Consider the following 26,101-nt stretch of genomic DNA (forward strand, 5'->3'; position numbering starts at 1 on the left):
TGTGTGTGTGTGTGTGTGTGTGTGTGTGTGTGTGCATGCGCGTGTACGTGTCAGTGTGTATAATATACATGTGTCAGTGTGTTGTCATAGCTAAGGTTTACGGTCTGTGTTTATGAGTCCATTATGGCTGCTTATTAGGTGCAGTGCTACTGGCGTGTCTCTGCTCGTAATTCACACAGTTAGTTCATCCCTTATAGGTCAGTAAAACCTCTCTGTCTCAGGCCAGACTGGCAGTCCTGTCTATTCCTATGATGGAAGGGGAGGGGGAGGCATCAATACAGAAGGACAGCACCACAGCAGTAACAATAAACACTCTCTCCATCCACTGAGAATTACATGACAGGTCTTCCTTTTGAAGTCCACACACGCATAAATGCATTCAGAGAAACACACAAACACACACACATACACATACACAAAAAAACACACATACAAGTACTTTTCGTACTTTTTAACTGCATTGTTGGGAAAAGGCTCGTAAGTAAGCATTTCATAGTGAAGTCTACACTTGTTGTATTCGGCGCATGTGAGAAATAAACATGTATTTGATTTGACACACACGTTTAGAGGCACACACACACAGACACAGACACATACAGATATACACACACATGTTCAGTACCGTCTATCTGACACACACCATTGGCAGATTTTCCTGTTTCTATCAGGGACTTTTCTGCTCGGCAACAAACAGCACCAACTAGAACGCATATTGACAGCACAACACCCATACCAGCCCATCTTCTATATACAGTATAAGCCAGCCCAGCTGTCAACAGCTTATTATTACTGTTGTACTGGTTGGGTTTTGCTGTGAGGTTAACTATCGATCGTAGCGAGGCGCTGAGAGAACGATGGAGCGAGTTAGAGGGGAAGAAAGATAGAGGGAGAGGGGGAGAGTGCAAATGGAAGAGTGGCAGGCCTCTTGACTCAAACTGGCACCAGATAACAGCCGATGCCCATGCCATGTATTTTTAAAATCCAATTATGAATGAGGGATGAGAGAGTTTTGGTATGCGTGCGTGTGTGTATGCATTTTGGCATGAGGTAAGAGCACGATAAGTGGGCCCAATGCTCCAGTTAAATTATCCCAGCAGCTCTCTCTGTGTGTGTATGTGTGTGTATATGTATGTATACGTGCATGTGTGTGTGTGTGTGTGTGTTTGAGTGCAAGAGCATAGTGACTGAACCCTGAAATCCACCCAGCAGCCTCTCTGGCTGTGTGTGTGTGTGTGTGTGTGTGTGTGTGTGTGTGTGTGTGTGTGTGTGTGTGTGTGTGTGTGTGTGTGTGTGTGTGTGTGTGTGTGTGTGGACGTGTTTAACTATACTTGTGGGGATTAGGGTTAAGGTTAGAATTAGATTTAGGTTTAGGGTTAGTTTTAGTGTTAGGGTTAGGAGCTAGGGTTAGGTTTAGGGTTAGGGTTAAAGTTAGGTTTTGGGGTTAAAGTTAGGGTTAGGGTTAAGGTTAGGGAAAATAGGATTTTGAATGGGACTGAATTGTGTGTCCCCACAAGGTTAGTTGTAGAAGACTGTGTGTGTGTGTGTGTGTGTGTGAGTGTGTGTGTGCGTGCGTGCTTGCGTGTGTGTGTGACCAAACAACTTTGCCCAACTGGTCGTAATAGTTTGCTGAGGTCAGCACTAGCAGCAGCTCTCCCAGACAGTGAGTGGCTCAATGGTTATGGAGCCATGTTGATTTCTGCCTGCCCTAATCGGATGTGAGTTTTAGTGTTGTGAGGCAATGCAGCACATGTCAATCTCTCCCGATCAATTGAGGGTTTGTGGTGTATAAATCAACTACATTTTTGAGTGCTGTGTGATTTGAGGTTTCGAAAAGTAATTTATATCATAACGTTTTGAAAAGTAAGTCCTAAACATATTCAGATGTAGCTATGGTAAACAACCTTATTATTATTTAATGAGAACCGATATGTGAGCTCACATCATAAATCTCTCTGCAACACACAGGAAATGGACATCACTATGAAATGTACTCACTATATGATACATGACATGTACTGTATAAAGCTCAGTATTGATTTGTAAGAAGAACATTCTCCAGAGCTTTCTTCCGCACGGTACATCATATTACAAAGCTATTATACTACAAACATTAATAACTTATCAGTCTAGTCCACACCTTATTGGAGCCTCGTACGCTTTAAAGGATGAAGTAGCCTTTAGACACTGGATTTTCCCCTCTACTTTAACCCCAGATGTAGTACTTTTCCCACAATCCTTAGAGGTTTTGTGCACAAGAATGAGATACGAGCCTTTTATCAGCCCTATCAGCTGAAAGGCATATCATTAATCAAGTGCAGAGCTCCTGGGCCCTTCAGTCTCTGTTTAATTACTTTAGTTTTATATTGCTTCCAACGTCCAGATGCATTAATAATGCCTGGCCAGCCAATACGCTCATTTCCTGGGGGAGGGAGGGGGAGGTGTGGGTGTGTGTGTGCGTTCAGGGGAGGAAGAGGAGGTTCAATGATAGGAATGGGGCAGAGGTCTGGTAAAGATGCTGAAAGCTGATAGTGTGCGGCTTTAAATCACACACACCCAACTGATAACGGGGGCTACGCTATTGATCACTATGTCCGTGTAGAACATGGGGATGTGTGAAACTTACTCCTCAGCCTGAAGTGTCCCCACTTGGGCCAGCTAGCTTGGTAAGACGCTTCAGGAGGGCGGTCACGTGTGCTAGCAAGGCAGAGGTCCTGAGTTCGCGCCAGGTATGGGTCGAATCGGGAGGAAGTGGTACTCGCTAAGCAAGCAGTGTGACGTCCTTTACATACGCATGGTGAATTTACTGCTCTGATAGAGCAGAGCTAGAAGAGGACTACAAGGGTATACATGCACGCAAACACACGTGCGTGTACACACACACAATGTTACGTAAGCACACACACTTACTCAGCAACCCAGGCCATTTCTCACCTCACAAACTTACTCACCTCATAAACAGCTACTGGGAGCACTGATCACAGTATTTACAAACCACAGTTACCTTTTTCTCCTTTTTGACCCAGATAGTGTAACGTCCACTGAGTGTACAAAACATTAGGAACACCTTTCATAATATTGAGTTGCATCCTCTTTTGCCCTCAGAACAGCCTCAATTCGTTGTGGCATGGAAAGCTTTCCACAGGGATGCTGGCACATGTTGACTCCAATGCTTCCCACAGTTGTGTCAAGTTGGCTGTATTTCCTTTGGGTGGTGGATTATTCTTGATACAGGAAACTGTTGAGTGTGAAAAACCCAGCAGCGTTGTAGTTCTTGACACACTCAAACCGGTGCTCCTGACACCTACTACCATACCCCGTTCAAAGGCATTTAAATCGTTGGTCTTGCCCATTTACCGTCTGAATGGCACACATACGCAATCCATGTCTCAATTGTCTCAAGGCGTAAACATCCTTCTTTAACCTGTCTCCTCCCCTTCATCTACACTGATTGAAGTGGATTTAACAAGTGACATCAATAAGGGATCATAGCTTTCACCTGGATCCACCTAGTCAGTCTGTCATGGAAAGAGCAGGTGTTCTTAATAGTTTTTGCACTATATTTATCTATGTCAGTGGTTTGTGATGTAGAACACATATTTATCTATGTCAGTGGTTTGTGATGTAGAACACATATTTATCTATGTCAGTGCTTTAAACATAAACGGGAACAGTGGTGGGTGACAGCCTCTCACCCTGTCTTCCCCTATGGACCGTTCCCTCTACAAGCAGCAATTTAACCAAGATTAGTCTCTTCTCTGATCCTCTGCTAGATATGCTACCAGATATTCCACCCAGTAACTCCAAAGCCTTTCCCTCCTCCTTCTTCTCTCCATCCCTCCACACCTCCAGGGTAATCTTATCAGTTGCCGGAAAATTCTCCCATTTTGGAGACGATGAGGGAGAAAGAGAGAGATGGAGGGAGGGAGCGAGGCGGAACTGAAAGTTACATCTCTCATCAATGTTTCATGACACCCCTCTCTCTGTGAAAGCGGCCCCCTTGATTTACAGCTGCTCAAATAAGCATGCCACTTTTTAAGACACTCCGGTGCAGATGAGGTGCCGTCTTCAGACGCTCCCTTCGAGATATATCGCTGACGATCTAATTCTCTGTGTCACAGAAATACCTGCATCACCTTGTGCAGTATGGTAAAGATATTATGCCTACAGTGAAATGTGTATAAATCATGTTTATGTGCTTGAAAATAGCCAATTAGCATCACAACGCCTTGAATACACACACAGTAAACACTCTCCGAATATAGGCCTAGCAAGCTTTGCTGTCGTGTTGACACAATAACAAAACAGTAATAACGTCCGAACAACGTTGCGGAACAATACCCAGTGATTACATGGTATGAGTCACAGTGGCCACGGTGCAGGCTGTTGTCTTAACGCAGTGAATATTATGTACTTTGAAATGGAGCCAGTGAATCTGGAACACAGTGTTAGAAGGGGAAGTTAGGCACACATACGCACACACACGCCGCTGCTAAATCGTGACCACCACTGAAAGAAAAACCAACTCTGCCACCGCTGCTGAAAAAAATCCAAGGGAAACACACTCTGTCAAGGGGGCCTTGGTGACAACTAGTCAGGAATACAGATGAGTTATGAGCTATACATGGAAATATAAGATTCTAACTTTTTCTGGAAAATATGTTATCGATAGACTGCAGCTTTGCTTCAAGTGCTAATGTGTTTACTTGAAAAACTGAAACTGATTCTAGCATAACATTTCAGCACTGTCTCAAACTAGGAGAAACCATGGGTCCATCCATCCATCCACACGCGCACACTGCTTGGTAGGTTCATGGCTCAGGGCAGATAGAGTGGGGGGCAATCCCACGGTAACGGAATTACGCTTTGACTCTGTTTTTTCACTTTCAAATGTATGCCAAACAAAAACCATTGATTTCAAAGTTTAACAAACTATACAACTATGCAAAAATGATTGAGTGGAAGAACTGTGCAGATGCAACCGTAATAAATATCTGCTCCAAAGATGTCTGCAGAAAAAATGGGTGTCAGCTATGACATGGTAAGTAAGTGAAGTGGATTTACGCCCGGTAACAGAATTACGGTAACGGAATTACATCATGGGTCCTTGATCTATACTACACCGAAATGCATAATTATGGATATGATGTCATTCTCTGTTTCACAAGTTTGGACAGCACAGCACAGCACAGCAGAGCACAGTTGTCACGATGTCAGTGTATGTGGTAGACTGAAGTCAGGCGCAGGACACAGAACTCAATGAAAAAACGTATCTTTACTAATACACGTAAAGAAACAAGAAGCCTCCACGCAGGGAGGAATAAACCCGCTCACCAACGACATCAGCGAACAAACAACAAACACGCACAGAACACAATGGGAGCCACAGGGTTAAATAGGGGCGGAGTAATCACAAGATGGGCAACAGGTGTGAAACAATCTGACACAACAGGTAGAACATCCATAGTACTCCGGTGACGACGAACGACAAAACCTGCCCGAGCAAGGAGGAGGGGCAGCCTCGGCAGAATCCGTGACAACAGTAGAGCACAGTAGATTATAGTACAATACAGTACAGTAGAGTACCCAAATATCCCTGGACTTAATCTCGGGTCTCCCTCCGTCAGGCCAGCCTGTCCTCTGGTTTTCATCCCCAGTCGGAGCGAGCCAATCAGGACCTGGAGACGCCTCTTCGTTGCCTTGTCTCCACCAATCCCACCACCTGGAGCCAGCAACTCCTGTGGGTGGAATATGCCCGCAACACCCTTCCCTGTTCTGCTACTGGTCTCTCGTCTTTTGAGCGTTCCCTGGGATATCAGCCCCCGTCTCATCGACGGCCATCTGGCGTACACGGTGAGGCGCCTCCTGAGTGTTCAACCTCAAGGCAGGGATTCCAGTACCTGGTTGACTGGGAGGGTTATGGCCCGGAGGAGAGGTTTTGGGTCCCCGCCAGGAATATCCTGGACCCAGCCCTCATCTACCTTCGACACCCCGGTCAACCAGGTATGTCCCAGGGTAGGACGCCAGGTGGTGATCTATTTCACCTGTCTTGTGATTGTCCCCAACCCCCACCAGGTGTCTCCCATTACCTCGTGTATATATACCTGCGTTTTCTGTTTGTCTGTTGCCAGTTCGTCTTCTCCCGTCAAGTCCTACTTTTTCTAGTCTTCCCAGTTCTTATCTTTCTGCCTGTCCTGACCCTGATCCTGCCTGCCTGCCGTCCTATACCTGCCTGACTCTGATTTGGATTATGACTCTTTGCCTGCCTTGACCTACCAATTGTCTGCCCCTTGTACTGTAATAAACTCTGAGACTCGTACTATCCGCCTCCTGTGTCTGCATCTGGGTCTTAGCTTGAGCCATGATACAAGGCACAAGGCAATATTTCTTAAACGTGCAGAAGGTAAACAATATCTCCAAAACTAAATAGACATTTTGATATCAGTTGGCATGGGTATTTATGTCAACATGTTTGTGTTTTGATGTATTTCGGATACCTTTTAAGACTTTTTCTGGTATATCTTCTAAGACCCCTTTTCCATCTGTTTATCCATAAATAAAAGCCTTTACTTATGTCTGATTTTTAAGATGGAAAATGGTTGAAAAATGAATTTATGCCATAATTTCCCCTAAATATATACTCTTAGCTTTCATTTGACACGCAATTTGATATGCTCTAATGAACTTCACATGTTGGTGCTCGTGGGTCCTTTTCGATGGAAATGCCCTGGGCTCTCACAGGTCTTCAGGTCTTCTACTAATCCTCCCTGAGCTCAGACAGTGGCATAATTTAACACTCACTAGACTGGCAAAGCCCAGAGTAGAACTGTCAGGGCTTTAGAGTGTGTGTAGGGAATCAGTGAGTTACCATGAGTTACCATGTTACCATGTTTCTTTGATTCCAAGAGATAGTTTGGTGCAAATTTCCAAGTATACATTATTACCCCATTTCTCAGTATTCCCCATAGCCATTACCTTACCATTTACCTGCCCTTAAATTGCTGAGAGGGTAAACTGGGTTTAATTCTGCTTATTTTACTTGGTTTTCCATCTCAGCTCCCAAAGAACACTTGGTAGCCTTTGGAACAACAGAAATGATTGCTACTCCTCTCCCATCAACAGAGCCACAGCTAGCTATTAACTTCTACTTAACTACTGTTCCATAGGGAGCTTTTGTCTCCATAGTGTTGATAGTATGTTCAGCATTGTGTGTCTTGAAGACTGGTATTGATGGGATTGAACCTTTGTTGCTTTTCTGTGTTCTCTCTTGACAGACACATACACAATGCTTGTCAAACAGACACACACACTGCATATCGAACAGACAAATACACACACACACATACACACACACACTTTTTGAATGAGTGAATGACGTGCGGTACAGTGGATGAAAGGAAAAAACGATTAACCAACACCAAGTCCGTCTTCTATCCCTGTCTCTCCACTTGTGATTACGGCCTTTGAGAAAACACAAAAGCTTTGGGGGACAAAGAGCGGTTGTGATGCATTGTGGCCATTATTGAAATAATAAATGCTGTCCAAAAATCAATTGTGATATGTAATTTATTTAATTATTTACATTCACACGAAACATTAATGTCAAAAACAAGCATTCAGAAGTCGGGCTTTGGCTGTTCTGACAAGTTCCATCAGTTTTCAGCATGTACAGATATTTAAATGATGATTAAATTAATCTCACATTTTATGCCAGTACCCACTTTTGACAGGAAATGTCAGTTGTGTAAATTGCTCTGTGGTATGGTGTTAAAATGTGCTCCTCATTTCAGGTGCCACATCCGTGTGATTGACACCTTCGGGACAGAGCCGGCCTACAACCACGAGGACTACGCCACCCTGCACGGCTACAGGACCAACTGGGGCTACTGGAACCTCAACTCCAGACAGTACATGACTATGTTCCGTAAGTATACATCAATATGTATACAAATCTGTACCTATCCACCTGGCTATAATACACCCACAATACAAGCCAAAACACTCAGCATTGTAATGCTATGGATACCTTCCGAATCCACCTAGCTTTAGCACACCTGCTATAGAAATGGAACCACTTACCATTGTAATGCAGTACTTTAGCATACAGACAGCTTTTTGAATAGCCACACTTACACTACCTTTTTGAATTAGCATATTATAATCAGACCGAGGCACAGGTCATATCAATATCAGTGGCACCTCTTCACATTTCACTGAGGATATTGTTTAGCTCAAGTTCAAATGAGATGAGGGTCTATACCTGGGTTTTCTATCTCTTCTCTCCCTGCTGTATCTGTCTCACTCTTCCCCCCCCCTCACTCTGCCCTTCCCCTCACTCTGCCCTTCCCCTCCTCCCTCTCTCTCGCCCTTCTCTCCTCCTCTCCTCAGCCCACACTCCAGACAACTCGTTCATGGGCTTTGTGTCTGAGGAGCTGAACAACACGGAGAAGAGGAGCATCATGCAGAACAAGGTCAACAACATGGCCGTGGTTTACGGCAAGGAGGCCAGCATGTGGAAAGTACGCATAACACACACACACAAACACACACACACACACAGTCCGCTCACAGAGAGGCCTGGGTTCAAATAATATGTATTATTTCAAATACTTTAGCTGTACTTGATTTAGCTTGCCCGATGCAATGGGATAGTCCCAAAAGTGCAAACCCCGCCCACCTGGCGATCCAGGCAGGTTCAAGCAAACACTTAACGTACTTGAAAGATTTCCAATACTATTTGAACCCAGGTCTGCGTGCAGAGAGATAATTATCCCACTCGAATAGAAAGTTATAAGTAGTTGGGTAAAGTGCCGGGGGGTCAAATCTTTTTAGATTTGAGTAGAATCATTAAAATTCCCTTCATGAATAAAGCATATCTGATCTTTAATCTAGAGATGTTTTATGTTGTCCAGCTCATACTTTAAATTGCACCCTTAACATCCATGTGCTCTTAGAATTAATACTTAGGCATTTGTATTAATATGGATTTGACGTTTAAAAAACATATAGATGAGCTGGTTAAGAAGCTAAGATTTAAAGTTGGCTTTTTCTACAGAAACAGATTTTGCCTTTCTCTAAGCAGTAGGAATCAGATTATTCAGTCAACCTTTTTATCTGTTCTTGAATACGATGGTATTATTTATCAAAGAGCAGCTGCTACTTCTCTTAAACCTTTGGCTGCCATCTACCATAGTGCCCTTTGTTTTGTTACAGGTGACAGTTTTGATACTCGTCACTGTATCCTGTATCAAAAGGTTGGCTGGACTTTGCTAAAGACCCGTAGATCTTACATTACTCCCTTTTTCTTTCCAAGGCCATACTTCATAAACTTTCGTCTTATCTAACTTTGCTGTGTGAAGTATAGACACCTGAGTTGCCTAATCCGTTCACAGGATTGGTTAACTCTTGAGGTTCCTAGGGTCTCCACCGAGCTAGCTAAATCTGCTTTTAGTTTTAATGCACTGTATTGCTGGAACAAAATTCTAAATACATTTCATCTTGATGTTCTGGTGCCGTTCGGGCAATTTAAAGTATTGGGGATTTATTTATGGAGGAATGCAACTGTTTTTCTAGGTGATTTGTGATGTTTTATTTGTGCTTAGCATGACTGTGTTTTTCTATTTTAATGTGTGTATATGCAATATATATACTGAACAAAAATATAAACACAACATGTAAAGTGTTGGTCCTATGTTTTATTAGCTGAAATAAAAGATCACAGAAATGTTCCATACGACAAAAAGCTTATTTCTCTCACATTTTGTGCACAATTTTGTTTACATCCCTATTAGTGAGCATTTCTCCTTTGCCAAGATAATCCATTCACCTAACAGGTGTGGCATATCAAGAAGCTGATTAAACAGCATGATCATTACACAGGTGCACCTTGTGCTGGCGACAATAAAAGGCCCCTCTAAAATATGTAGTGTTGTCACAAAACACAATTCCACAGATGTCTCAAGTTTTGAGGGAGCATGACATTGGCATGCTGACTGCAGGAATGACCACCAGAGCTGTTGCCAGATAATTTAATGTTCATTTATCTCCCATAAGTCGCCTCCAACGTTGTTTTAGAGAATTTGGCAGTATGTCCAACCGGCCTCTCAACTGCAGACCACGTGTAACCACGTCAGCCCAGGACCTCCACATCCGTCTTCTTTACCTGCAGGATCGTATGAGATCAGCCACCCGGACAGCTTATGAAACTGAGGAGTATTTCTGTAATAAAGCCCTTTTGTGGGGAAAAACTCATTCTGATTGGCTGGGCCTGGCTCCCAAGTGGGTGCCCATTCATGTGAAATCCATAGATTAGGGCTTTATTTATTTCAATTGACTGATTTCCTTATATGAACTGTAACTCAGTAAAATCGTTGAAATTGTTGCATTTATATTTTTGTTCAGAATAATATATATATAATAATATGCCATTTAGCAGACGACTTACAGTCGTGCGTGCATAATTTTTTTTTGTGTATGGGGTGGTCCCGGGGATGGAACCCACTACCTTGGCGTTACAAGCGCCGTGCTCTACCAGCTGAGCTACAGAGGACCACATATATATATATTATATTTTGTGTTTATATTGTATTATAAAGGCCACATTTGGAAAAGAGACCTAGGTCTCAATATGTCTTCCCTGTCAAGATAAAGGTTACATATTTTTGGGGGAATCAATTCACTTGGCAATTCAAGTCACACAGACCAGCCAATAGATAGATAGAGACACCTCAAGATGGATGAGAATCATACCCTGTTAAACCAGCCCATTTCCATTTGCTACGGTCAAGAACAAGAGGTTCAATTCATATAAACTACTAGAGGAGTTACAATCTCATCCACATTCACATTCTCATCCACACTATGTTATCACACCCCTATAAACACACACACACTTCTAACTGTGTGTACACTACAGAGATGTAACCAATAGAACAGAGCTGTTAACTGCATAACAGATAAAACGATCGACATGCCATGTATCTACTATCTAGAGAGGATATTACATTTGGCACACATAGCCGCATGTGGATACATTTGACGGAATCATACAGCTTTAATTCGCAGCCAATTTTCCCTTCAAAGGCAGACTGGTTGTTCACAGTGCATATTCGATGAGGGAGAGACTCGAACTGGATTTTGTTTCAAGCATTATGAAGACGTAGCTTAGCTGTAGCTTTTTTTCCTCTCTGCTTCTGTTTGGAGCGGCAATTCCCATGGATTTTTATTCAATAGTAGAGTCTTGTATCGCGAGACGAGACAGAAGATGTTTTAGAAATTGCGTGTGAATATTGAGCAATTGCCGCTTTATAGGAACAGAAGGAGGAAATGTGATACATGACAGAGTTGAATGTTTATTTTCTCTTTCTCTTGTCTTTCCTTAACTCGATTCCCTTCCGTATTCTTCTCTACTCTCTTCTTTGACACTTCTTCAACACTTCTCTTCTCTCATATCCCCTCCTCTCTTCCCCCATGCGTCTCTCCATTGCATCTTGATGGATCATATATTCTACTACAGCTCCAGGTAAGACTCTTCTCAGTCGAACACACCAGCCCCGTTCCCTCTCTTTTAAACCTCCTTTCACACATTCCGTTCATCATTTCCTCCATGATCACACACCTACTAATACACAATACAGACTCTTGTGAATGTCAGTTTGACCTAGCATAAAGTTGCTATCAAAATGTCACTGTTGCTTCCTTTCCCTTTCCTTCGAGAAATGTTTTATTTAGAGATAATGGTAAATTGACAAGACATAAGTGGTTTGAATACTCCACTGCTAATCTTAGCCTGCAGCTGTCTGTGATGAGAGAGAGAGAGAAAAAGATAGAGAGAGAGATAAATGAATTATTCGACTGGGAAGCTGTGTGGTGCCACAGATGTCTTTCTGAATATTGAATACTGGGCGAGAGACTAGGACATCTGGTCCAATCAAATATACTGAAGCGTACCCAGACTTCACATGCTCATTTTATGAAGTAGTGGTTCTATCTATCTCAACGCTCTCTAAACAGTTGTTTTTTGGGGCGTTGACTCCAGCGCTCTCTTTCTGTCGCTTGAGACAATTTGTTGAACAAATCGATAGTTCTTGCTTGCACTATGTGGTATTGGGCTTAGTCGTATCATGGAGACATGAGTAGAGGAGAGGTGTGTGCTGGGTTTTAAAGGATAGTACTAGTATTGATTTCTGAAATGTTAACCTCGGGAGTCGGGCCTGTAAGGCAGGCTAAAGCCATAAACAATATTGTCATGACTCCATCTTGTATTCCAATGGGCATAGGGGGGCTTCTTGTGCTTGTTGTCAAGGATACCGCTCCTTGTCTTGGCAACCAGCCTCCTCAAAATCAGAAGTGTTGGAGACGGAGAGATGGGGAGTGAGTTGAAGAGGTAGAAAGAGAGATGGTAACGGTTAGAGTGAAATTGAGAGAAGTATTTAGAGAGTAAGATAGTTATAGAGGTCTGCAGGTGCAGTGTGTTTTTGGAGCCATTATGTTCATGCCTCCCCCCCACACACACTTGCCCATGCTGGCCTGTGTCAATTCTCGCTTGCTGTGTTTATTGATGCATGTGGGCTACCTGCTGGCTCTATGTACACACTGCAGTGTGATGATGAGATTCAAGGGCTTTTTCCTGGTAAACCCACAGGGGAGATGCTCATACCTGTATGTCACATGAGGTTTGTGGCACCTTAATTGGGGAGGACGGGCTCGTGGTAATGGCTGGAGCAGAATTAGTGGAATGGTATCAAACACATATTTTCTATGTGTTTGATGCCATTCCATTCGCTCCGTTGCAGCCATTATTATGAGCCGTCAAACCCAGTCAAACAAACTCAAACCTACCACACAAAGTTCAGGTTGACTTATATTGTATAAATCAACCTTTCATCGTCCCTGAGTCCCGGACGTTTCTCACACTCTCGTAACCCAACCTTGCTCTATTTGAACTGATTCCTTAGAATAGAGTCCAGGTTAGATAATTAGCATTACTAACGTGGCCCGGGTCTGGCCCAGTCAAGCCAGGTCAAGGGTTAGCTAGCCTGAGCTAAGCCTGAGTTACATCTGTGTGTGTGCATCTGTGTGTGTGTGTGTTGTTCTCTTTCTGTTTCATTGGCTCTAATTCATAGTGTCTGGTGCACTCCAAGCGTTGGCTAATCTCCTAATTGGCTGGGAAAATCCTCAGAGGAAACCATTGATCGCAGCAGGCTAACAATTACAGTACAGCCTACATGGGGAGCACACAATAGAACAGGGATACAGTAAGCTTCTTAACATCCAGGAAGCAGGAAGTCAATAAGGAGACCTGAGCTGTGGTTGGTTCACATTGGGGGGCTTGTTTTGTTTTTCAGATGTGGAGGGTAGCTATGAGGCTAGCAATAAAAGGGTGCCCATGCTTACACACACACAGGCAAAGCGCGTGGATGAACACACACACATATACACACACAAGCGCGCTCACACACACTCTCACACATCTCCCACCTCAAAATGCATCCCCTTTATTATCAACATCTTTGCACTTCTCACACCCACACGAACAACACAAAGCCTCCATATCCACTGAAGATGCACTTTGTGTTGAAAGGTTGTGCCTCTCAGAAGAAAGATGTACTGTTGCTCGGGCACATGAATGCACTGTATAGAATCAGCCAGAAAGCACATCTGTTATTGTGTGTTGATGTGGTTTGCTTGTATGCCTCAATAGATATGTGTACTCCCTATTCATAATCTATTAATTTCAATGTATGGGCATAATCTATTAATTTCAATGTATGGGCATAATCTATTAATGTCAATGTATGGGCATAATATATCCATTTCAATGTATGGGCATAATCTATTAATTTCAATGTATGGGCATAATCTATCCATTTCAATGTATGGGCATAATCTATTAATTTCAATGTATGGGCATAATCTATCCATTTCAATGTATGGACATAATCTACTCATTTCAATGTATGGGCATAATCTATTAATTTCAATGAATGGGCATGATCTACTCATTTCAATGTATGGGCATAATCTATTCATTTCAATGTATGGGCATAATCTATCCATTTCAAAGTATGGGCATAATCTACTCATTTCAATGTATGGGCATAATCTATTCATTTCAATGTATGGGCATAATCTACTCATTTCAATGTATGGGCATAATCTATTAATTTCAATGTATGGACATAATCTACTCATTTCAATGTATGGGCATAATCTATTAATTTCAATGAATGGGCATGATCTACTCATTTCAATGTATGGGCATAATCTATTCATTTCAATGTATGGGCATAATCTATCCATTTCAAAGTATGGGCATAATCTACTCATTTCAATGTATGGGCATAATCTATTCATTTCAAAGTATGGGCATAATCTACTCATTTCAATGTATGGGCATAATCTATTCATTTCAATGTATGGGCAGGCTTGCTGTTTTACAAAATCTTTACTCCTAAGGCCCCATTACTGCATGATGGAACGGCAGGGACTGTGAGAACACACAGACACACACAGACACACTCTAACACACACATTCGTACTGTTATTATTGTTTATTTTGTATTGTTGTTTGCGTATTGTTGTATTTGAAATGTGTGTGACTGTCCTTGTCTATCAGTGTATCTGTATCATGTTTTATGTGTACCCCAGGAAGAGTAGCTGATGCTTCGGTAAAAGCTAATGGGCATCCGACTAAACCACTGAATAAACCAACCAGATAAGTAGAAGTATGAGAGCTCCATAGATGGGTCAGAGACAGGGATGTCATATCAGCCAGTAAGGAGATGAGTGGAACTGGGTGGTGCTGGCTGGCTAATGCTGTGCTCTGCTTCTGCTGCCCTCTGGGTGCCTGGAGTGGCACTGGCAGTCTGCCAGCATTTTTGCCCTGCGTCCTTACATGGATGACTCGCTCCTCGCTCTCTGGCACTGGAAAGAAATGCTAGAGGCCAAATGTGTGTAATGAGAAAGAGAGGGATGGAGAGAGAGGGTGTTTGTGTGCGTACACGTACACATGACAGTGTGCGCACGTGTGTGTGTGCGTGTGCGCACGTGCGTGTGTGTAGGAAGCCCTGCCAGATCCCTAGCACCTCACCTCATTCATATTGATGGCTCACGGCAGTGTGACACTGTGTGTCTCTTTTGGATTCCTAAAGGGGCCTGTCACATTAAACTTCCCGCGCTCACTAACAGGTCATGGCTCTGCCTCGCTCTGTGTGAAGATGCTGACGTTCACACAGCACACACACACTCAGTGAATGCACAACCACTCATACACACACACACAAACACTCATACTGTATTATCACGCGTACACACACACTCATTGCCACATGGGTATACTCATAAACACACACACAGCCATTAACACATCACCTCTAATCACGTCATTCCCTCTGTCCCTCCTTCCCTCTCCATCTCTCTCTCCTTCCTTCCTTCCCTCCATCTCTCCCTCCTTCCTTCCCTCTCCATCTCTCCCTCCTTCCGTCCCTCTCCTTCTCTCCCTCCTTCCTTCCCTCTCCATCTCTCTCTCCCTCCTTCCCTCTCCATCTCTTTCTCCCTCCTTCCCTCTCCATCTCTCTCTCCCTCCTTCTCTTCCCCCTCTCCCTCCTTCCCTCTCCGTCCCGCTCCCTCCCCCTCTCCCATCGCACTTGCTCATCCACTTTATCCCTCAAACTCAACCCTCTCTCCCTCCTTCTCTTCCCTCTCTCCCTCATTCTCTTCCCTCTCTCCCTCCTTCTCTTCCCTCTCTCCCTCCTCTTCCCTCTCTCCTTTCTCCCTCACTCATGACATTTTTCCACCTCCCCTCGATCCCCAACTCCCCATTCACTTTCTTACATGCTTTCTCTCTCTCTCTCTCTTCCCTTCTCCCTGTCTATCAGCAGGGTAAGGAGGGTTTCCTCCAGATCCTCCACAGGTACATGGAGGTCCACGGGACAGTGTACTACGAGACCCAGCGGCCCCCCGAGGTGCCTGCCTACGTCAAGAACCACGGCCTGCTGCCCCAACACGAGCTGCAGACGCTGCTCCGCAAGGCCAAGGTGCTGGAACACACACACGCACTAGATGATACACAACATACACAATAGGTAACACACTACAGATGTAGGATCTTAATTTGATCACCCAGTTGCAGGAGAACATTCCTGCAATAAAGGAAATGTAAGTGTATTTGAGGTTTAAAAAGGCTTCTGAAGTTTGTAATTTCCACTTTGAAATTCAGACTTGATTTACCCTTACGAAAAATGTATCAACCCCTACAAACAATGTCCATTAATTATAATCCACATAATAATTCACATTTTCTGTTGCTGCAGGATTATTTTCCTGCTGTAGCAAATTGGCTCAAACTAAGATCCTACATCTGTACGTGCGCAAACACATGCAGGCACCATGCACTCACACACTAGGTCCACACACAGTACTGTTGCACCAGCACTAACTACAACAGCATCTACACAAGGCCAACACACAGTTACCTTCCAGTCCCTGCTGTATCTGTAAATGGCAGGATTTTCAATTGACAAGCATTAATAAAATAGCTGGTGGTTATCCTAACTAGTATCATCTTCGTCTCCCCCTAACAGCTCTTCATCGGGTTTGGTTTCCCCTACGAAGGGCCCGCCCCTCTGGAGGCCATAGCCAATGGGTGCATCTACCTGCAGCCCAAGTTCCACCCACCCCACAGCTCGCTCAATCACGAGTTCTTTAGAGGCAAGCCCACATCTAGAGAGGTGAGCTCCCGTTGGTCAACACCGTATCTAGTACCACTCTTCAATTGAAAATTAACCAATGAAATTCAACAAACTACATTCCAGATTGTACACCAAATGTGCCACTTGTACATCACAGAATATTGCTTTAAACTGGAATGTTCTACTAATTCTAATTCTATACTCCATCCCTCTCAGGTGTCATCCCAGCACCCGTATGCAGAGCAGTACATCGGGCGGCCCCACGTCATGACAGTAGACTACAACAACTCCCAGGAGTTTGACACCGCCATCAGAAAGATCATGAGTACCAAGGTACAGTTATATACATTTTAGTTATCTCTTTCTTGATTCATTGGTTTCCATGATAATGAACAAACACACTATGTTGCATCTGGGAAGGATTGTACAACCAGCGCTGATACTGAACGGGTGACGCTGCTTTTTTAAATGACGTTTCAGCTCGCTCCATCCAGGAAATACTATGCACTTCAAATGCACCTCTGAAAGCTCCGTATGGAGAAGCACTAGCTGCAATGATTTAACCTAGGACTTAGTGGTGTATGCTATGCTATCCTTAGGAAGCAGTGTGTGCACAGCCAAGGAGTAATGAGCAGTAAATGTAGCTTAATGGAAACCTGCAGTCAGCTTGAGGCTGCAGGGAGTGTGAGAGGTTGAAAGAAGTTGAGTAAGACGTCAAACAGGCCGATTGAAATGCCTCTATAAAGCTGTGTTGTTTGTGTGTGTGTGTGTGTGTGTGTGTGTGCGTGTGTGTGTGCGTGTGTGTGTGTGTGTGTGTGTGTGCGTGTGTGTGCGCGTGTGTGTGTGCGTGCATGCATGTGTGTCTGTGTCTCTGAATGTGTATGCCTGTGTGTGTATGGCTGTGTGTCTCTAAATGTGTGTGTGTGTTCTCCCCTCTCCACTCTCCTGTTGTCTGCTGTGTCTTGTCAGACATGCCATAGCTCAGTGCACCGGCGCTTACTCTCTGTCTGCCCTGTCTGTCACTCCACTGAAAGATGGCTCCCCTGTCTGTCTGTCTGTCTGTCTGTCTGTCTGTCTGTCTGTCTGTCTGTCTGTCACTCCCCTGAGAGATGTCTGCACTGTCTGTCTGTCTGTCTGTCTCTCTGTCTGTCACTCCACTGTGAGATACTGCCCTGTCTGTCTGTCTGTCACTCCACTGAAAGATGGCTGCCCTGTCTGTCTGTCTGTCTGTCTGTCCGTCACTCCAGTGATAGATGGCTGATGGGCCACTTCACCCCTGTGTGTCTGTGGGCTGGCTCTCTGTCCTGGGCGGCTCCACATGTTCAGCCATGCAGACCAAAGAAATCTCTACTGGCTGACACCTCTTCATGTTCACATAAATCCCTCTCCATCTATCTTTCTATTTCTCTCTCTTGTTCTGTCTCTCTCATTATTTCACTCTCCCTCTCTCTCGCTCTCTGCTCTCTTTCCCTCTCTCTCTGTCTGTCTTTCTATTTCTCTCTCGTTCTCTCTCTTTCTCATTCACTCTCACTCTGTTCCCCCTTTCTCACTCTGTCCATCCCATTAAGGTGACCTGTTGTCTTCATATTTATCCCTCTGTAATAAATGGGAGGAAGGGAGGGAGGGTGAGACTGTGCCTCTCTCTGCTTAGACCAAAGCAAATATTGTGAGGCATATTTCTGTGCTAGTTTATATACTGTACATGATTCAGAAAGTTTTATGATTTGATCAGATTTGTGATGTGTAACTTTTTCGTATATCCTCTCTCTACATATTTGCTTTTCTTTATTTGAAATTGGAAAAGTCTGATTTCACATGCAGTTAAACATTTTCCGGCTATGATTTTGTATTTAAAAAATGATTTACTGAGTGATGTATCATTTACAAGTGAGATTTAGAACATTAGATATGTGATCTACTCTTAAAGCTGGAGGGAATCCATAATTAATATGAAGTCTGTACGTTCAGGCTCCATGTATTCCTAATGGAAAAGTTTAACATAACCATTTGTGTTTAATCTTGAAATATGACATTGTTACATTATCAGAGACACTTGGTTCGAAAGGGAACCAAGTGTCATACTGTAAGTCAGAATGTATTCAGTCACTCATGCTAAAAAGAAAACACACAATTCTGGTATTATAAGCAAAATACTTCAACCAACTGAGCCGTTGAATCCACATTGTTACAGGGTCCTAATTAATTACAATGGGGGACTATAATCTAAGACAATCTGTTTCCGTTTTCAGATCATTTTTGTCATTTCCATTTCCATTTAGATCAGGAAGTAACTGTCCAGTTCATTTACAGTTTCCAGTCTGTATGTGGGTGTGTTTTGCCTTGGCTAGAGAGATAAATATTTTTTATTTTGATGAATTACAGCAATATAGCTATTCTCTAATCAGACAAATCAAAGGTGAGCCGTTTGTTGCATATTGAACAGCTATGCAAATTAAATCAAAGCCTGAGTGCATCCCAAATTACATCCTATTCCCTACATGCCTCCAGAAGGACCCATAGGGCTCTGGTCAAAAACAGTGCACTATGTAGGGAATATGCTGCCAAGTTACTTACACACAAGTCACACACTGCAATTAAGCCAAACCCACTTCAAAATGGCCACGGTTGCGTCCCAAATGGCACCCTATTCTCTATACAGTATAGTGCACTACTTTTAACCAGAGCTCTATAGGCCCTGGTCAAAAGTAGTGCACTATGTAGGGAGTTAGGTGCCATTTGTGACGCAACTCACGTTTATTTGTTGTGATTAATGGGTAGAATTGGCTATTTATTGCAATTAGGATGAACGATGGGGAAACAGGCAAAACAATATTTAAATGAGGAAAATATGGTAATTTAGTATTTTTATGCTGATTGCCTAGCAACGCATTCTGAGGAAAGGTTCTGATCTGTGGGAATTTGTGTGTATGTGTCTTTGCAGGTCGAGCCATACCTACCGTATGAGTACACCTGCGAGGGAATGCTGGAGAGGGTACACGCCTACATACAGCATCAGGTAGGGTCACCGTGCACACACACACATGCATACATACAGTGGGGAGAACAAGTATTTGATACACTGCAGATTTTGCAGGTTTTCCTACATACAAAGCTTGTAGAGGTCTGTAATGTTTATCACAGGTACACTTCAACTGTGAGAGACAGAATCTAAAACAAAAATCCAGAAAATCACATTGTTTGATTTTTAAGTAATTAATTTGCATGTTATTGCATGACATAAGTATTTGATCACCTACCAACCAGTAAGAATTCTGGCTCTCACAGACCTGTTAGTTTTTCTTTAAGAAGCCCTCCTGTTCTCCACTCATTACCTGTATTAACTGCACCTGTTTGAACTCGTTACCTGTATAAAAGACATCTGTCCACACACTCAATCAAACAGACTCCAACCTCTCCACAATGGCCAAGACCAGAGAGCTGTGTAAGGACATCAGGGATAAAATTGTAGACCTGCACAAGGCTGGGATGGGCTACAGAACAATAGGCAAGCAGCTTGGTGAGAAGGCAACAACTGTTGGCGCAATTATTAGAAAATGGAAGAAGTTCAAGATGACGGTCAATCACCCTCAGTCTGGGGCTCCATGCAAGATCTCCCCTTGTGGGGCATCAATGATCATGAGGAAGGTGAGGGATCAGCCCAGAACTACACGGCAGGACCTGGTCAATGAGCTGAAGAGAGCTGGGACCACAGTCTCAAAGAAAACCATTAGTAACACACTACGCCGTCATGGATTAAAATCCTGCAGCGCACGCAAAGGTCCCCCTGCTCAAGCCAGCGCATGTCCAGGCCCGTCTGAAGTTTGCCAATGACCATCTGGATGATCCAGAGGAGGAATGGGAGAAGGTCATGTGGTCTGATGAGACAAAAATAGAGCTTTTTGGTCTAAACTCCACTCGCCGTGTTTGGAGGAAGAAGAAGGATGAGTACAACCCCAAGAACACCATCCCAACCGTGAAGCATGGAGGTGAAAACATCATTCTTTGGGGATGCTTTTCTGCAAAGGGGACAGGACGGCTGCACCGTATTGAGGGGAGGATGGATTGGGCCATGTATCGCAAGATCTTGGCCAACAACTTCCTTCCCTCAGTAAGAGCATTGAAGATGGGTCGTGGCTGGGTCTTCCAGCATGACAACGACCCGAAACACACAGCCAGGGCAACTAAGGAGTGGCTCCGTAAGAAGCATCTCAAGGTCCTGGAGTGGCCTAGCCAGTCTCCAGACCTGAACCCAATAGAAAATCTTTGGAGGGAGCTGAAAGTCCATATTGCCCAGCGACAGCCCCAAAACCTGAAGGATCTGGAGAAGGTTTGTATGGAGGAGTGGGCCAAAATCCCTGCTGCAGTGTGTGCAAACCTGGTCAAGACCTACAGGAAACATATGATCTCTGTAATTGCAAACAAAGGTTTCTGTACCAAATATTAAGTTATGCTTTTCTGATGTATCAAATACTTATGTCATGCAATAAAATGCAAATTAATTACTTAAAAATCATACAATGTGATTTTCTGGATTTTTGTTTTAGATTCCGTCTCTCACAGTTGAAGTGTACCTATGATAAAAAGTACAGACCTCTACATGCTTTGTAAGTAGGAAAACCTGCAAAATCGGCAGTGTATCAAATACTTGTTCTCCCCACTGTACATGCAGGCACTCAACCGTGTCTGTTTTTCCCAAAACATATTATCATAAGGTCTTCCTCCCATGCTACCTTCCTACCACACACTCACTCACTCACTCACTCACCTCCTACCACTCACCTCCTACCACTCACCTCAACCTGGAGAGGTAACTAGACCAGGGTTTCCCAAACCCGGTCCTGGACCCCCCACCCACATTTTGTTTTCGCCCTAGCACTACACAGCTGATTCAAATAATCAAAGCATGATGATGAGTTCGTCATTTGAAACAGCTGTGAAGTGCTAGGGCAAACCCAAAACGTGTACCTGGGGGTTTAGGAAACCCTGGACTAGTAGATACCACTCCAGCCTTAGGATGGATGGAAGGATGAGGGGACGGGGGATGGATGAGAGGACTTGAGGAGAGAGGAATGGGGCACCCGGATCAATCATTCAGAATAATCCCCAAACTCAACTCAATTGTTGATCTGTGATCTAGACTGGCTGTTACAGAATCACTGACACATCTCCACACATCTCAGACCTTGGAAACCACTGCTACCTCCATCTCCTATTGGGTGGCAGACAGAGACTGAACTGAATTGTCACTATCAGACTGAACTGATATTTCTGCTCTAATCTGTTTAATGTGTCTGAAAAATGCTATCAGAACTGCTATTAAAATGGTCTGGCTGACTTGATAGACCGATATGTCAAATCGGTTCTCTTTCATGTTTAAAACGAGTTATCTCTCTGGTGCTGTTGGACCCAGATGAGTTTTGTCAGGGAATAGGTAAAGGATTGATGGGAGATTATTTAGAGGGATGTGCAGTATAGGGGAGGTTAGAGAAATGGCTGTTTATTTGTATTTGTGTCCCACGATGCCCTGAAGTGTTTGGAAATGTAGATTTATTTACAGCTAAAGGCAAAAGTGTCAGCGGGCTTTGATTAATGTTGGCTTTCATGTGTGTATAGTGCAGTGGAGGCTGCTGAGGGGAGGACGGCACATAATAATGGCTGGAACGGAGCAAATGGAATGGCATCGGACACATGACAACCATGTATTTGATACCATTCCACCAATTCCGCTCCGGCCATTACCACGAGCCTGTCCTCCCCAATTAAGGTGCCACCAACCTCCTGTGGTATAGTGTGGGAGTGACCATGTGTGCATGTGGGTGTGCGTATCTACTTGGTGTCTGTGTGTGCGTTTGCACTGTCAAAAAGAATACCACATGCTGTATAATGTAATCTCGGCACCCAGAAACAAATAGGCACTACCTATGTGTTGTGTTGTTCAACATCCCCTTCCCCTCTCTCTCCTCTCCCTCCATCCCTCCAGGACTTCTGCACCCCCGAGGCCCCCTTCCCTCCGGCCAACTCCTCCTCCTCCAAGCTGGGGTCTAGTAGTCCGGCTAGCCCTGGGCCTCAATTTGTCCTGCTGCCCAACTCCAGTGCCCTAACCTGGGCCCCCAACACCAGCGCCCCCACTGCCTGGCCCCCTCTCAGCTCCCTGAGGCTGCTGGCATCCCAGGAGGGCAAGTCATGTGTGGAGGCGTGCCAGCGTGCCAACCTGGTGTGTGAGCCCGCGCTGTTCCGCTTCGTCAATAACAAGGAGGCCCTCCGTGGGTGAGTGGCACCTTGGCACACATGAAGCCGTGCTCATGCACACACACACACACACATTGGACATATGTTTCAAACAGCTAGACACACATATACACACATTCGAAACACACAATCACTACATGTCACTAACAATCATACAAACACGTACAATGCTCTCTGTTCTCTCAAATGGTACCATATGGTGGTTAGTTCCCTAAGGGATGTCTGTGGTTGTAATAATCAAACAGCTATAGCAAGGATGTCAGGTTCAAAGTCTTCTCAGTGATGTAAGGTGTCTTGTCGGTGAGATCTATAGTGACAGCAGAAGCTGATAAGAGTGTCATAGCAATGCCAACTCATCTTACTGTCTTCCTCCTCTTTTATCGTTCCCTTTCTCCTTGAATTTCTCTTCATCACCCCTCCTGCTCGACATATAACTGTTTTACTTCATGCCTCTCTCTGTGTCTCTCTCTGTGTGTGTCTCTCTCTGTGTGTGTCTCTCTCTGTGTGTGTCTCTCTGTGTGTGTCTCTCTCTGTGTCTCTCTCTGTGTGTGTCTCTCTGTGTGTGTCTTTCTCTGTGTCTCTCTCTCTCTGTGTCTCTCTGTGTCTCTCTCTCTCTGTGTCTCTCTCTGTGTGTGTCTCTCTGTGTGTGTGTGTCTCTCTCTGTGTGTGTCTCTCTCTGTGTCTCTCCCTGTGTCTCTCTCTGTGTCTCTCTCTGTGTGTGTCTCTCTCTGTGTGTGTCTCTCTCTGTGTCTCTCCCTGTGTCTCTCTCTGTGTGTGTCTCTCTCTGTGTGTGTCTCTCTCTGTGTGTGTCTCTCTGTGTGTGTGTCTCTCTGTGTGTGTGTCTTTCTCTGTGTCTCTCTCTGTGTGTGTCTCTCTGTGTGTGTGTCTCTCTCTGTGTCTCTCTCTGTGTCTCTCTCTGTGTGTGTCTCTCTCTCTGTGTCTCTCTCTCTGTGTCTCTCTCTCTGTGTGTGTCTCTCTCTCTCTCTCTCTCTGTGTCTCTCTCTCTGTGTGTCTCTCTCTCTCTCTCTCTCTCTCTCTCTCTCTCTCTCTCTCTCTCTCTCTCTCTCTCTCTCTCCTTTTTTTACACATTTCTCCCTCGGTTTTCCCCTCCATCTCTTCCTCCTTATTTATCCTCCCTCTCCCCTCACGCACTCTCTCCTTCTATCTCTTTCTCTCTGTATTGCTCAATCAAACAACCTCTATGCATCACCCCATCTCCCTCCCTCCATCAAACAGGTTAGAGGTGCAGTGTGAGGTGGTGGAGGCGGAGGTCAACCACGTGTTCCCGGCCTTCTCCGTCCTACGCCGGGAGTGCGGCCTCCAGAAGGACCCCCTCCTCTACAGCTGCGCCGGCCACAGCCCCAAGTACCGCCGCCTCTGCCCCTGCCGGGACTACCGCCGCGGCCAGGTTGCTCTCTGCCGAGACTGCTTATGAGGAGGGACCCAGAGTTTTTACAATGAACGCCTGACCTGGCTAGGTGGCTAGGAAAAACTCCAGGCCCTCTAGTTATAGCCTATGAACTGTAGACTATAAACTATGGACTATGAGCTTAACCGGCCCTGGTTATGATGCCCCCCTCCCAAGAGAGATATGCTGGACTATACTGCAACGAGTGTAACCAACGAGTGTGCCCACAGGAAAACACAGTAATCCACAATAGGGAAACGGCTATATCGCCATCTAGCTAGCTACCTAACTAATACCTAGAGGAGACCCACTGACCGGAAGATCATTGATTTGCTGCTACAATATAAATAATCTGACTTTAACCCTCCAAGACCAGGGAGTCAGGAGAGTTATCGACCCGGGGGAGAAGTCCTAGAAAACGTGACCTTTGAGTGGAATGCCAACTTCGGGTCAATAACCAATCTCCTCTCCCCTTATCTCTTTGGCGCTGTGCTTTGACAATGGATGATGGACACTCAGACACTCTCCCTAGACTCTCTCCTCCTTCTAAAGATGAACTGATTATTTTGTGCGACTAAGATAACCCTGACTACCAACAGAGTCAATGCAATCATCTCTGTTGCGCTAAAATGGACTAAAAAAGATTAAAGATTATTTTTTAATAAAGCGACCGTTTTGAGCTCTGCTACTGTGAGAACAGAGGATTTTTAAGAACCTTTCGGCTGTTTTGTGATGAAAATAAAAAAATAAAAATGGAAAGTTAAAAAGAGATCAAAGCATCGCTGTCGTTTTGTTGTCGGTCTTGTCATGACTCATAAATGTATTTTCTTTTCTTTCTGGATTAATGGTTTCTTTCATCTCTGGCTGCTCATTTTTCATTTCCCTCCTGTCTTCCCCTGCCCATCCATCCATGAGAGATGAGAGATATGAGAGATGTTTGATCTTCCACTCCTCCAGAGCCAGAAGCAAGGGATGAGACTGTCGATATGTTGCGTTGGAGGGGGGAGGAAATCAGATATCCGTTCTGCTTTCTGGATTTCCAGATGAGACATGCACTTCTGAGGCCAGCGTTCACAACACTGGATCTTACCTTGGGAAGTGAGTGGGTGATCCAACATAACCCTTAATGTACCAGTCCAATGCTCATAGTAGGAAAGTAGCTGGCCTTTACTAAGAAACAGAATATGCAACATAGATACAATTATACTTTTCAAGTCTTGGGGCTAATTGTTTTTACACCAAGTAGGAATCCTTTGGGAGAGTGCAATAGTTTTCCTCTGATACGTCTATGAGGTGGACGTCTATGGTAGTGACGATAGTGGTCCATAACTGTGGATGTCTATGGTATTGGATGTACTGCTAGATGTACTGTGTGTAGTAGTGGGTGTAATCTTCATAGTGAATATTGATTGTTGTGTACAGTACATCTATTGAAGCATTGGCTTGAAGCATTAGTTAACAGCTCAGTTTCTGCTCCTGGTCAGTATCCCAGTGAATGAAGTAGAATATAATGAATAATATACATCATAAGAGTGAAGACCATGCAGAATTCCCCATTGGCCTGAAAGGGAATAAGATAGCATTATTTAAAGCTCTCAGTGTTTTCAATTTCATATAACCCATAGGCCAATGAATAATTGTTATCCAGGCGTTCATCTCTTGGAGCTCGATATATACAAGAATAATAACAAAATCAATTATCTGTACTTTGGGGAAAGATAGGTATTTGAATTAAATCCCACTGTTCCAAGGGGTC

General features: G+C 44.2%; 1 protein-coding gene across 3 annotated transcripts in view; it reads left to right on the forward strand.

Moving 5' to 3' along the window:
* LOC121533263 (alpha-1,6-mannosylglycoprotein 6-beta-N-acetylglucosaminyltransferase B) overlaps nucleotides 1–24,513 on the forward strand; it is a 145,865-nt gene extending 121,352 nt beyond the window's left edge. The window contains exons 10-18 of one of the 3 annotated variants that reach the window (XM_041839076.2): nucleotides 7,788–7,921; nucleotides 8,386–8,516; nucleotides 11,513–11,518; nucleotides 15,876–16,034; nucleotides 16,581–16,727; nucleotides 16,905–17,021; nucleotides 19,630–19,704; nucleotides 22,669–22,955; nucleotides 24,174–24,513. In XM_041839076.2, the coding sequence (XP_041695010.1) occupies nucleotides 7,788–7,921; nucleotides 8,386–8,516; nucleotides 11,513–11,518; nucleotides 15,876–16,034; nucleotides 16,581–16,727; nucleotides 16,905–17,021; nucleotides 19,630–19,704; nucleotides 22,669–22,955; nucleotides 24,174–24,372 (1,255 nt within the window). In that variant the 3' untranslated portion in view covers nucleotides 24,373–24,513. The remainder of the gene's footprint in view (nucleotides 1–7,787; nucleotides 7,922–8,385; nucleotides 8,517–11,512; nucleotides 11,519–15,875; nucleotides 16,035–16,580; nucleotides 16,728–16,904; nucleotides 17,022–19,629; nucleotides 19,705–22,668; nucleotides 22,956–24,173) is intronic. The other 2 variants (XM_041839077.2, XM_041839078.2) reach the window with 2 other exon arrangements.
* Nucleotides 24,514–26,101: the final 1,588 nt, after the last annotated feature.

Source organism: Coregonus clupeaformis, chromosome 20 (genome assembly GCF_020615455.1).
Source record: "Coregonus clupeaformis isolate EN_2021a chromosome 20, ASM2061545v1, whole genome shotgun sequence".
NCBI lineage: Eukaryota > Metazoa > Chordata > Actinopteri > Salmoniformes > Salmonidae > Coregonus > Coregonus clupeaformis.